The sequence below is a fragment of the Camelus dromedarius genome, chromosome 5 (assembly GCF_036321535.1).
Source record: "Camelus dromedarius isolate mCamDro1 chromosome 5, mCamDro1.pat, whole genome shotgun sequence".
Classification (NCBI taxonomy): Eukaryota; Metazoa; Chordata; class Mammalia; order Artiodactyla; family Camelidae; genus Camelus; species Camelus dromedarius.
In genome coordinates this window covers 43,611,346-43,624,450 of record NC_087440.1, presented here as the reverse complement: position 1 = coordinate 43,624,450, position 13,105 = coordinate 43,611,346, and the positions used below count along the sequence as shown (strand labels likewise).

Below are 13,105 nucleotides of genomic sequence, written 5' to 3'. Positions count from 1 at the left end.
TGAGCTTTTGGTTCCACTTGTGGGATCTTCATAAGGAGGAATCTCTGATTTATAATTAGGGAAATTTTTGGACTTGATGTATTGAAGTAGTAGAGAAGGGGGAGATTAGAGAAGGGCAGAAGAGAGGATAGATGTCTTCCTTAATGTCAGTGATCTCTATCTAGAGTGTAGGGTGAATAGCCCAATGACAGGGGAGTCAAAAAGAAGGAATATTCAGACCTTGATGCCAGTGATGTAGATTAAAATGATTGGGAAAACTGAAAAAGTAAATACCAACATAGTATGTGAAATTCTGTGGACCTAATTATAGAAAGTAAGTGGAGAAAACTTGCTAAATTATTTAGAGGAACTATATAATCCATGGTTGTTTTTATTTCCTTTGCCTGTATATTTTTCCATTCCTGTTTCTCCAAAAGAATGAGAAAATGAGAATTTGGAGAGGACTTCCCTTTTGCATTGCCATAGCCAGCAGGCTGCATTTTTTCAGTCTGAGATTGAGACAACTGTGGAGATTAGATATGAGGTCTTCAAGATAAATGAGTTACAGCCAATGAAAGTAAAAAATGACATCACAGGTGAAGAAATGTGACCCTTTTTCTCCATTCGCACAGGACAGTTGTCCTCTTGAGGTTTTGTACTTTCTTAAAAAAATAATGGATTTGAGTCGTATTTGAGTTAATTGGACAATGGAGGAAAAGACCATGTGTTTTTCTATATGTATTTTCTCATATCTGTAACATCCGTTGGCAGTATAGCCAAGAGGTATTTGGGGTTGTAGGATTTTTTTTTTTTTAACTTTTTGATGATGGACCTAGAAACTGTGCTGTTCCACGAAGGGACAAGACCAGATACATGCCTGCCCAAGTGTCTGGTAAAAGGCCACAAACCATGGACCCCTGTGCCACCACCCAGCAGCAGCCACTTGTCCTGGCTCTACCCCAGCACAGCCATGGTCCTAGAAGCAATCTAATCAGTCTGGGGACATGGCAGGAGATCTTTACCTGATGAAACCAGTCTGTAAAGCCTAGAAGAGGTGTTTACTTCTTTAAATGCAGTTACTAATGCAGGGTTACAAAGATAAAAAATCAGGCAAACATGGACCTACCAAAGGAAACTAATAAAGCTCCAGTAACCAACCCCAAGGAAATGGAGGTCTATGAATTGCCTGACAGAAAACTCAAAATAATCATCTTAAAGAAGCACAGTTAGATGCAGGAGAACATAGACAGCTAAGTGAAATCAGAGAAACAATGTATGAACAGAATGAGAAGTACAATAATAATATATTATTATTATATATTATTATATGATAATAATTCATGTGGCTGCATGAATTGAGGTGGCCATGCTGCTGCCAGTGATCTGGGCTGCCTGTGTGGCAGTCTTCTCCCAGCATTTGTCTGTCCCAGATCCAGCACCAAGTCTCCTGGTGGCAACACCTGAGCGAGTGGAGACAGTGGCCACCACTGTCCCATTCAGACCACACCCCAGGCCCTCAGGCCATCTCTGCATCCCCAGATCGAGTCTTCTGCCAGGGCCTATCTGCCCCAGACCCTGCACCCTACTGTGGCACAGAGTTGGCTGGGCCAGAATGCTTTCTCAGCTGGAAGACAGACCATGGCATGCAGGTCACAATATCTTTTGTGGCACTACTCAAGCAAGTGCTTACATTGGTCACTGCTGCCACACCCAGACCACACCCCAGGCTCCCCTAGGTTGTGCCTGTGTACTAGACTGAGTCTTTTTCCCAGGCCTGGCTGGTCCAGATATCAAGCCAAGTTGTGATGTGGAGTGAGCAGGACCAGTGTGTTCACCTCGTTCGGATTGGGGAGAGTGGCAAGGCAGCAGCCACCAGTGCAAAGCTCTCTCCATCCTGAATATTGGTAAGCCAGTACCCTTGCACTCTTCGCTAGTAGCATCTAAGCTTCTCCAGCCCTTCTGTCTGACCCAGCTGTTCTCCCAGAAGCCAAAGGGCTTGTCTCCTTCGTGTAGGACCCCGGGACTGGGAGGCCCAGTCTGTGGCTTGACCCACTTACTCCCCAGGGCAAGGATCCACCCTTGCGGACCTTCTCTTCCTTTCAGATTCCTTCCAGGGTAAGAGGTCCCAACTTTATGACTTTTCGCCATCCTATTCAGTTATTTGAAAATCTTTCTTGCAGCTTTGGTTGTACAGGAGTTTGGCAGTTTCCAGTCAGTTTTCTGTGTGAATTGTTCCACACATAGATGAATTTTTTTATGTGTTTGTGGGAGGGGTGAGCTCCATGTCCTTCTACTCCGCCACCTTGAGCTGACCCCCTTCATTGATGTTTTGCATTTCCCTAATGAATAATCAGGATGAGCATTTTTTCATGTGTAATTTGCCTCTCGTATATCTTCCTTAGTACAGTGTCCGTATCTTTTGCGCACATTTCCACTGGGTGCTCTGTCTTAAGTTGTAAGAGTTTATTATATATTTTGAATACAGGTTTTTTTTTAAATTAAATGTATGTCTTACAAATATTTTCTCTAGTCTTTTGCTTGCATTTCATTTTCTTAGCTATCTTTTGAAAAACAAAAGATTTTAATTTTTATGAAAAAGTTTATCAATTTTTTTCCTTAATGGTGATTCATTTTTCCTTTTCCTCCATGTCAGAGATTGGATGCCAGACATTATTTTTACATTGTTGAGTCCTCTTTTTTTTTAAGAGTATTGAACTTCAATCTTAGACGTAGTTAATTTATGTGAAATGAGTTTGATCCTTTTGAACTTTGCCTTTAAGCTTTGTTAGTGTAGATCCGAAACACCTCTTAGCTAGAGCTAATTAATCTCCAGTACTAACAAATGGCTTTTCTGAGATGTCTACCTGTGTTATAACATCTCTTAACTCTGGCTTGTGGGAACTTAAACTCTTCCCACCACCACGTGTGCTGTACTTTTCAGTAGTACTTTCTCCACTCTCGTGCAGTTTTACCCCACGCATGTTCCAATCATTATTACTCAGCCAAAGACCTCGGTATTATCTTTGCAAATCCCTCTGCAAATCATTAGAACTCTTTGTCTCTGGTACTCTGCCCTGCAAAGTCTAGCCACTTTGGGCTCTCTCAAATCTCTGTTTCTTCAACTTAGGGAGACTGCTGGGTTCTTTTTGGGTTCCCTGACCATGTGTTGCAGCTTGGAAACTCTCTCCAGGCCATTATCTGAGGCAGTCATAGTGGTCATCTCATTTTATTTCATCTCTCAGGGATCAGGGTCGTATACTGCTTATCATCCAGTGTGTGAAAATAGTTGCCTCACTTATTTTGTCCAGTTTCCTAGTTGTTTACAGTGAAAAGGTAGTTCTTGTAGCTGTTTAATCCTTAGTGGAAGAAGTAATAGTTTCTCTTTAATATCACAAGGACAATGTTACAGATATACAGTGGTAGTTAAATCAGGTTGGAGGGAGAAAAATTCTAAGAGCTCTGAATATTGTTAGAAATTGAATGTGGTATCTTTTTTGTACTTTATATGAAAACTTGTTCTCCAAAAATAAATATTCTTTTAGAGGTCTTTAAATTTATTTTTCTTTCTAGAAGAGGTAGTGAGAAGCAAATCAACCTCTTTATAATTGATGGATGTGGAAACTTCAGAATAAAGGAAGGGTAAAAGGGAAATGACTTTTACTTTGATTTGACTTTTAGTATGTAATAATATGTCTGCAGATTAGTTTGGTCTGTTGAGTCAGAATTTGCTCCAATTTGATTTTTCTGTGAAACTGCTAATCACATATCAAATATGCCTTTCCCTTCCCTGTTATTTATAATACCTTCTTTATCATTTATTAAACTCTTTCATGTACAAGGGTCTGTTTCTGGGTATTTGTTCTATTCTGCTGACTTGTCTTTTTGTTTTCTACTAATTTTGACACTGTGGTTTCACTATCTGGTATGAAAGTGTTACCCCAAAAGGAAAAGACCCTGGTTCTTGTCATACTCAAAAGATAAGTTCATAGTCAGGAGACAGTGTGTTTTGTAGTGAAAGATTTTTTAAAATCTAGAAAAGGAAATCTACACCTCCAAGAACAGGAGGCAGGCTGATCCAAGAAGGAAAAGTGGCCATTTTGTCTCCCCTTTTTCTTATACGCTCGCTTAGAGGTGGTCTCTTGATTGATTGATAGCCCTTGTCTCTAGAATGCTTAGTCATGATTGGCCCCTTTGCACATGTGCTTACCCATGGTACTTATGGAAAAACCCATGGGTGGAGCCTAAATCCCAATGTTAATCATAATACAATGAACATTGGGTCATGTCCAGTTAAGTCCTTTCTGCTACGAGCAGTCGTGGCTGTCAGGTTCTGACTGGTTTCTTGCTGGCATTCATTTAGAAGAAGTCAAGTCCCTTTATGCTGGAAGTGGGCATGACATCATCTTCAGGACCATCCTCCCTCTCCTCCACCTGTCTGCCCGGTGCCCCCACATATTTAACTGCCTAACAGAAGTTCTTTCATTCATCCCTATTTTCCTAACCAGGAGCCACATCCATTCTCTTATTTCTTTGCGTCTTATCTGGAGGCTTTTATGTATTCTCTAGTGCCTTCTGTTGTTCCTTTTCGCAGCATATTCTTAAAAATATTTGTCTGTACCCACTGTCAGCATTTCTTCACATCCAATCTGACCTCTTCTCATCACACCGTACAAAATGACTTCCATTCTGATCACCATGTTGCTAAGCCAAATGGACATGGTTAGTTCTCATCTTATTAAGACCTCATGACTCTGCTGTTGATCACTTTATTCTTTGTAAAACACTTGCCCCTTGGTTTCTATGATTTCCATATTTCTGGCTTTTCTCTAACTTCTGGCCACTCCTTTGCAGCCTCATCCATCTCTAATTTAATTATTGGAGTTCCTCACAACTTAACTTTTTGCCTGCTTTTCTTCTCATTTATGCTCTTATCCTAAGCCCCATTGCTCCCATCCATGACTTCAGTTATTGTCTGGATAACAGCTCAGCTCCAGACCTGGAAAAGCCTACTTGACATCTTGACTATCTTAAAGGCACCTGAGGCTCAACATGTGCAAAATAGAGCTCACAATCTAACTATTCTACCACCTCACCAAACCCCCTGAAACCTCCAAAACCCTAATTTCTGATTCATTTCTGTGAATCCTGTCTCAATGAAAATCTACCATCTATTCAGTTCCACAACCCAGAAAATTTAGGAGTTACTCTTGACTACTCTCTCCCTCACCCCTTTATAGCTAATCCAAGACCCTTTCCTGTCCGTTTTAGCTCCTGAGTACAGCTTTGAGACTGTCCATTTTCTTCATCTCTACCACCAAAAATCTAATTCAAGCTACCATTATCTCTTATCGCTATTACTAAAATACTCTCTTAACCAGTCTCCCCACTTTGCCTCCTTCCAGGCTGTTCCGGTGCTACAGAAATATTTTCCAGATGTTACCGAACCAAACTTGGGTCTGCTTGCCAAGAGCAATATACTGACACCGGGTTGTGGTGAAGGAAAATGCAGCATTTATTGTAGGGCACTCTACAAGGAGGCCAGGACAGCTAGTGCTCAAAAAGCCTGAACTCGGGCATTTTTAAAGGTCAGGTGATGGAGGAGAGTCGCAGGATATGTGATCGGCTCCCGCACAATTCTCTGATATTGTTGATGGTGAGGTAACAGGGCCTTGTCACAGGGGTTAACATTATCAGTCCTTAGGCTCCGGTAGGCCCGAGGGCTCTGTGGTCTCAGACATCAAGTAGTTAATCATCAAGTAGTCTTCCACTTGATGGAGGTTTTAGCACCAGTAAAACAGCTCAGGAATGCGCATCAGATACTGTTACCTGGCTACTTCAGAGAGGAGCTACAGCAGATGATAAACGGGAGGGGTCTGTCCCTGGAAGGCCCCATAGGGTCCAACTTCTTTACAGACACAAATTTAATCATGATATTCCCTGATTACAATCATGTGGGGACATCTCATTATTTTTGAAGGCAAAAACCAAACATTTTTATTTAACATAGAACTCTGACTACTTCTACAGCCTCATTTCATTTTGTGTTCACTCTCTATATTCCACATTACTTTCAGTGTCTCAAGGTCACTTTGTTCCTTTCAACTTCAGGGGCTTTGCATAAGCTTTTCCTTATCCCTGTAACACCCTCTCCTCACACTCATTCTCCTGGTCAGGTCCCACATATCCTTAAGGTCCCATTTTAATCACTTCACTTAGGGGAGCCTCCTCTGACGTACAGTGTCACACAAGCTTGTCCTTCACAGCACTTGATGACTGTCCTGTCTCTGATAGGGTACACAGTGCCTGATGCTTAGTAGGCCCTCAGAGTATTAGGTTGAATGAATTAATGATTATTTCAAGTTGTTTTAGAAACATCAGGCTTTTTAGTGAAACTAAGGTTATTAATTTGGGAAAATGTGACATACTTTGAAGCATTTCTTAAATCTTATTTTATCACTCTTGTAGATTATACATTTCTGTATTAAAGTTATCCCTGACTTTTGTGTTACACGTGCAATCTCTATTTGTTATATTTAAAAGGAGACAGTGGACCCCAAATGGAGTCAGTTGTGCTCAACCCCAGGTCACCAAACCAAGACTTAACCTAACTGCAGTTTCAGTCTCCCCCAGGAAAGTAACCTTTAATCAGTCAGCCTGGAATTACCTGGTCAGCAGTAGTGAGGAAATCCACCCATAGGCCCTTCAGTTCCCTTTAGGAGGGTGACTGTTGCTTGAAACAGTGAAGTCTTTGCTAATAACTTCCTTTTTCCCACCTCCTATCTACCGCTAAAAACCCTTTACTTTTCTATAGCTCTGCAGAGCCCGTTTGCTAGATAGGATGCTGCCTGATTAATGGATCATTTACTAAAGCCAAGTTGATCTTTAAATTTACTTAGTTGAATTTTTGTGTTTATTATTGGAATTTAGGAGTTTTTATCTTTATCTTGTTGTTACTTTTCTCTTACTTTATTTAGAATTTTACTATTAGAAAAGTATGTTTTATAGCTATAGTTTTCCAAAATTGAAAGATTTTTATGTAGTTTTTTTCTTTAACCTCTCTTGATAAGCTATACGTTTGATCAGAAAACTGGGAAAGTTTCTCTGGATTTTAGTCCAAGAATATTTCTTACTAAAAATTATCTTCAGGGCAATGCCCCACCCTTGAGCATTTAACACATTAAGTTAACTGGTTTGGGTAATTTTTATATTATAATTAACATCTATATAAAACTTAGAGCTTTAAGTAGTTTTCATATGTCATTTTGTTACTCATTCATCCCTAAGCACTTTAAAGTAGGTGTTTATTACTGATGAGGAATTGAGTCCCAAGACCTTAAGAAGACTTTTCCATGGTCATTAAAATACTGAGTTCCTGAACTAACCATTATGCACCAGTCCTCATTCTTTAACACTTACGCTGTTTCTCTTGTATCACATTGTATGTAAAAAGCAATCTGAAAGTACTTAATTGACTTCTTAGTGGGTTATAAGGTAAAAGCATTTCTAGAATATCCCTTCTGCATATTTTTATTTTTAAGTGTTCATATTTTATGTTAATTATTTAGACAATCATTTTAAATTACTTTTTAGGAACCTCCAGAAGTTCAGCCTTTTTGGAGACATAAGTGTTCTACAACAGCAAGGAAGTTTGTCAAATACATACCTCAGCAAGGTGGACCCTGATGGCAAAAAAATTAAACAGTAAGTTATATAGATAGTGGAAAGGGACTCATATTAATAATAATTTTAGTTTTTATGAGAAATTGTAAGATACGATCAGAAGAGTAATATTTTTTTCTAAAACTGTATATCCTGGAAATGTCTTAATTATGAAATACAGTAATCAGTACATGCCATTCCATGACCATTATTGCTGTTTAAAACATTTCTCTACTTGTCTTTGCTATAACATAAATTATATATCATCAGTCTTTTCTACCATACTGGTGTAAATGCTCCTTTACTTGGATGAAGAACATATGTCTATATGTTTAATATTTCATAGTCCTTGTTTTAAGGTGAATTTTAATGGTATTTATGATATTACTTGTTGGTTGGATAGAAATTAATAAAAGAAAATGAATCTCAACATCATATGCTATTTCATTGCCTGTTTTCAAAAGTCAGTGTTAAAAGATTAGAGGTAAATGTTAATAGGATCATGTGGCATGTTTTCCTTACAGAATTCAGCAGCTGTTTGAAGAAATACTGAGTAATAGTAGGCAATTGAAATGGCTGTCCTGTGGGTTTATGCTGGAGATAGTAACCCCAACATCACTGTCATCTCTCTCAAACTCTGTTGCCAACACCATGGAGCACCTGAGTTTACTGGACAACAATATTCCCGGTAACAGCACCCTTATCACTGCAGTCGAACTGGAGCGATTCGTGAATCTGTGCTCACTTGCCCTGGATTTCTGTGACTTCACAGCTGAGATGGCAAGAGTCTTAACCGATAGCAACCATGTGCCTTTGCAGCGACTTTCTCTCCTGGTCCACAATGTTTCCGTGATGCACAAGTCTCTGGACAACATGCCAAATGATGAGCATTGGAAAGCCTTGTCACGAAAGAGCACCAACCTTCGGGTCTATATGATGGCTTTTGATATCAAGAGTGAAGATATGTTAAAGATTCTGAAACCCAGTATACCGCTCGAGAGGATTCACTTTGACAGCTACATCACCTGTGTTTCAGGAGCTATTGTTGATCTTATATCCAGGCAGTATGACAAGTTCCTCACTCACTTTATACTAATGAATGATGTGATTGACACGTCTGGTTTTCCAGATATTAGTGACAACCGAAATGAAGACCCACTGGTTTTATTAGCATGGAGGTGCACAAAGCTCTCTCTTCTGGCAATTCATGGTAGGTGATTTCTGTTCACTATAATTTGATATTGATATTGATATCACGCCTAAAACCTTTTACAACAATAAAAAGACAGCAGTGACATTTATGTAGTGTCAGGAACTCTTATAACAAGTTGATATGCAGGTTTTTATATTTTTTAACATTTATAAGATACAGCACTTAGAAATGGAAAGTCATATTTCTACCCCAAGTGTTCTGTTCCAGCTTGTGTTTTTTTCTTCTACCATGTGATCGATGGTATTTCACAAAAATGACATTTGAATTTAATTTTTTTCTAAGAAAACATATAGTGGGGAGGGTAATAGCTCAGTGGTAGAGCACATGCTTAGTATGTACAAGGTCCTGGGTTCAGTCCCAAGAACCTCCATTTTTAAAAATTTAAAAAAAATTTTTTTTAAACTTAATGTATCTACTTGCAGTGGGTATATTTCTTCCTCTAATCATAAGAGCTCTTAAAAACATAACACAGAAGGAAGAGTAAATATGATTTCTTTCATACTCCCTGCCTTATCTTCTAGAATCTATGTATCAACATTTTAATTTATACAACATTACAGGTTTTTAAATGATGGTTCTGTTGGTTGAGATGTGCTCTTTTCTTATTTGAGTGCTTTTCATCTTAATGTGAACTATTCTCATTTGGAGAGAGTTCCTCTTCTGACAAGTGAGAAAAACATGTTACTTCCTTTTCTGGAACTTAAAGACATTTACAGAATATAAAATAAAAAGTCTGTTTAAACATCTTAAATTAACTTTATTAGCTCTGTTTCATTATTTTTGAAATTTTTTTAGTCTGCATTTTAGTATAGGAATGTGTGTATCTTGATTTTCAAGTTTTGCTTTATAAATTGGACAAGTCATCAGAAGTAATAGCAAAGAACAGATCAATACTGAAGGTATTAATTAAAATGGGGATTTTTGTATAGGATGAAGAAATGTCAGGTTATTTAAAGTTAGTTTAAGCCAGTCTTTTTAAAGTTTTATTAATAAATAAAATGTTAGCTGCAGTTAAAGCCCTTCCATCTATTCACCTTTATTCCTTCCCAGAGGTAACCACTATTCTAAAGTTAGCACATATCATTCCCACAACTGTTTCGTACTTTACATATTTGCTACTGACAGTTAAAAATTTATCTTTATAGTTCAAAGTGTCACTTTATAACTTTGGACTGTGAAGCACCATAGGAGATGATTTTTTACTAATGAGAAATACCAATTTACTATGTATTGTTAATGGCTACATATATATGCATAAAATTTTTGTTCTTTATGATACATCACTATCCAAAGCTATAAAATTATACTTTAAATGTCTTCAGTTTTACTAAATACCATGATATCAGAATACAGTTACCTACCTGTTCACCACCTACAGTGATATTCTTGGAGACAACATCAAACTTCTAGTCGTTTTTTCCTAGGCTAAACAATCATACTACCTTTTTCAATTCAGTCTATTTTTAAAGGAAAAGGACGAAAGTAGTAAGTGAGATACAAAGTTGTGGGAAAGACTAGCCCATCAAATAGACAAAATCAGACACAAGGGAATGACCGTGCTTGTCTTTTGCTTACTCCGAAGGTTACACCGTGTGGGCGCACAACCTCATTGCCATAGCTCGTCTTCGTGGCTCTGATCTAAAAGTACTTGAAGTCACTGAAGAAAGCATTGATTTTGACCAAGGTGAACTGGCTGACCAGGATGTGGATCCAGTACACAACCTTATTGAGCAGGTATCCCTGGGCCTCGGTCAACCTTGGCACGCGGTCATGGACATCGAATCACTCAGTGTCTTCACTGAACCAAATCGTCATTTTTACAGAGAGATGCAAAGCTTCAGCGAAGACATTTAGCTTTTTTTAAAATGTACAATTCCTGTGGTTACATATGCAAGTAGGGTCCTATTATGTTTTTTTCAGTAGTGTGAATTAATCCCTTTGTGCTGTGTTTAATCAGTATTAGCTTTATAGAATTATATATGTATATTCTACTTCTTGATCAAAGAACGTAGTCGGGTATTGGTTTAGAAGTTCAAAGTGACAATGTGTAGGGCTTTCACGGTTAATGGACTTGCTACCAAACCTTAAGGATACACAACCGAAGGTTGTCTGAGGTTGCTGGCTAACTTTATTTTTCAGTGAGTTACTCTGCCTTTTGATGTTTTTATTCTTTGTGTGTCAGAGTTCAGAGCTCAGGAGCCAAAATATTTTTATACATATATAGATATATATCCGTAACCTGGTGGATTTGTATGCAATGCACTGCATTCATGCACTCTGATAGCATTTCATTAATTTTTATTTGAAATAGAATAAGGGAGGATAATATGATCCCAAATGAGTTATCTTTAACAGAAAAGCCAAGACTTTAACTTGCATTACATATATGAGTTGGTATCACCAGTTACCATTCTGAATTTTGTATAGTACTAGGTTCGAACACTGCTTAATCTTTTTTTTAATGCATTTACATAAATACTGAAATTGTTTGGATTTTTTTAAACTATTATCTGACATAATTTTATTCATCAATTACATTATACATTCAAGTTAGCTTTTTAGCCCAGATTTCAAGTAGTGGAGGAAGAAAAAAACATTATTCCAGGGTAAAAACCTCCTTAAAAAATATCAAAACACAGAGTTGTAAACACACATGCTTGCAAACAAACATTAGTCGTGAAATCCCTAGCATCAAGTCACTGGATTTTTCTCTGTCAGCGCGCGTGTCAGCTGCCAAAGAATAGACTTAACTGAAGAAGTGCCCACATGCTGGCAGGGGCCGGCCCACTCTGGCCAGCCAGATACTGCTAGATTGTAATATTTAAGGTCGAATTTCGACCTGTGGTACACAGCTGTGCTGTGGCTCAGTCAGCAACCTCAGAACTCTGAAAAAAAAAACAAAACAAAACAAAAAAAAAGAAAAAAAAAACCATGCACCTGTTTCACTGTGAATAGTGAATGTAAAGGAAAGGAAAAACTGAAAGCTTGTTCTATCACAGGTATAAGCTGCTATGATACATGAAGAACATTCCATGAAGTATGTTTTAAAACCTTGTTATATCTGAGAGGCTTTAAAAGCCGATTTAACTGTTTCAGGGCAACCGCGGTACAGACGTGGTCTCTGTGAGACTTCCACCTGACCCCAGTTTTAAGTGGTACGAATGTTGTGCATTTAATGTTAAAGGACAGTCTGCAATAATAAAGTAAGTAGCCAACGTGGGTGCCCAGCAGTGCTGAGACCTGGCTGCTCTATTGTAAGCTTTGGAAACACAATTTATGCAACAGATGTCCAGATATGATTCTATTTATGGAAAAAGTTTATATGTATTTTACAAATGGTTTTACCATCTTATATTAAAATGACCTTTTGACAGGTGTGCACTGTTTTGTCTCCAGTGAGCACATACCATGCGGATTTTATATGTACATCAGTAGTGTGAATCCACTGGCACAGTGTGTGTAAATGCCAGATGTGGTGAGATTTTATCTTATAAATGTGATCAGATAAAATAACTCCTGACAGAAACTGTAAGGAAACCAGCTGAATGTTTGACCTGATGACTGATGTTGTATGGTCTATGTTAAATGTGTATTCTTTTAATCAATGAATAAAGCATTTAAAAGTGATCATTGTAGCATATTTTATTATACATGAAGCATGAAAACCTTTTCTGTTAAATAAACTGCAGTAATCCTTACACTGTGCATAACCATGTTAGCACATACTGTAGTCTGGTGCAGCAAAGCTGAAATTTGAGAAAATATCATTAAAAGTCTTAGGCAGAAATAGTTTGGAAGGTTTTAAATTTTTTAACTCCCTATGGCAAATTATAAGCTTAAAAGCGATAAACTGATTAGGACAAAATCCAAGTTACTTTGTATTTAGAGTATACTGTTGATACTATAAAACAATTTGTAGACCATAGGAACATATTTTTTAAAATCCCTATACTGGATGAGAAAATACTTCAACATGCCAGTATTAAATAGTTTATAAACCCCTGTGTTGCTTGGCTTTGCAAACCTCCAGTCTTGGTTGCTGAGACAAACAGTTGTCACTGATGAGAAAGGAAAGGGCTGCTTTTCCTTCTTCCAGCTGTCCTTCCTTCCACCCTTCCAGACACTGCCTCATCATGGAATAACCTGGTGTTCCCAGAGAACTGTCACCATACCTGCTGCTCCCTTATTTCCTGGACATATCTAACTCCTTTGACCAAGTCAACCTGTCTGTCTTTAAAATACCAAAATAGTGTA

The 13,105-nt window shown here is 38.1% G+C and overlaps 1 protein-coding gene across 1 annotated transcript in view; it reads left to right on the top strand.

Moving 5' to 3' along the window:
* The window catches only part of FBXO33 (F-box protein 33), a 29,593-nt gene extending 17,115 nt beyond the window's left edge, over positions 1–12,478 (top strand). The window contains exons 2-4 of the mRNA XM_010983798.3: positions 7,570–7,680; positions 8,163–8,848; positions 10,434–12,478. Coding sequence (XP_010982100.3) covers positions 7,570–7,680; positions 8,163–8,848; positions 10,434–10,705 — 1,069 coding nt within the window. The 3' untranslated portion in view covers positions 10,706–12,478. The remainder of the gene's footprint in view (positions 1–7,569; positions 7,681–8,162; positions 8,849–10,433) is intronic.
* The last annotated feature ends 627 nt before the right edge of the window (positions 12,479–13,105 follow it).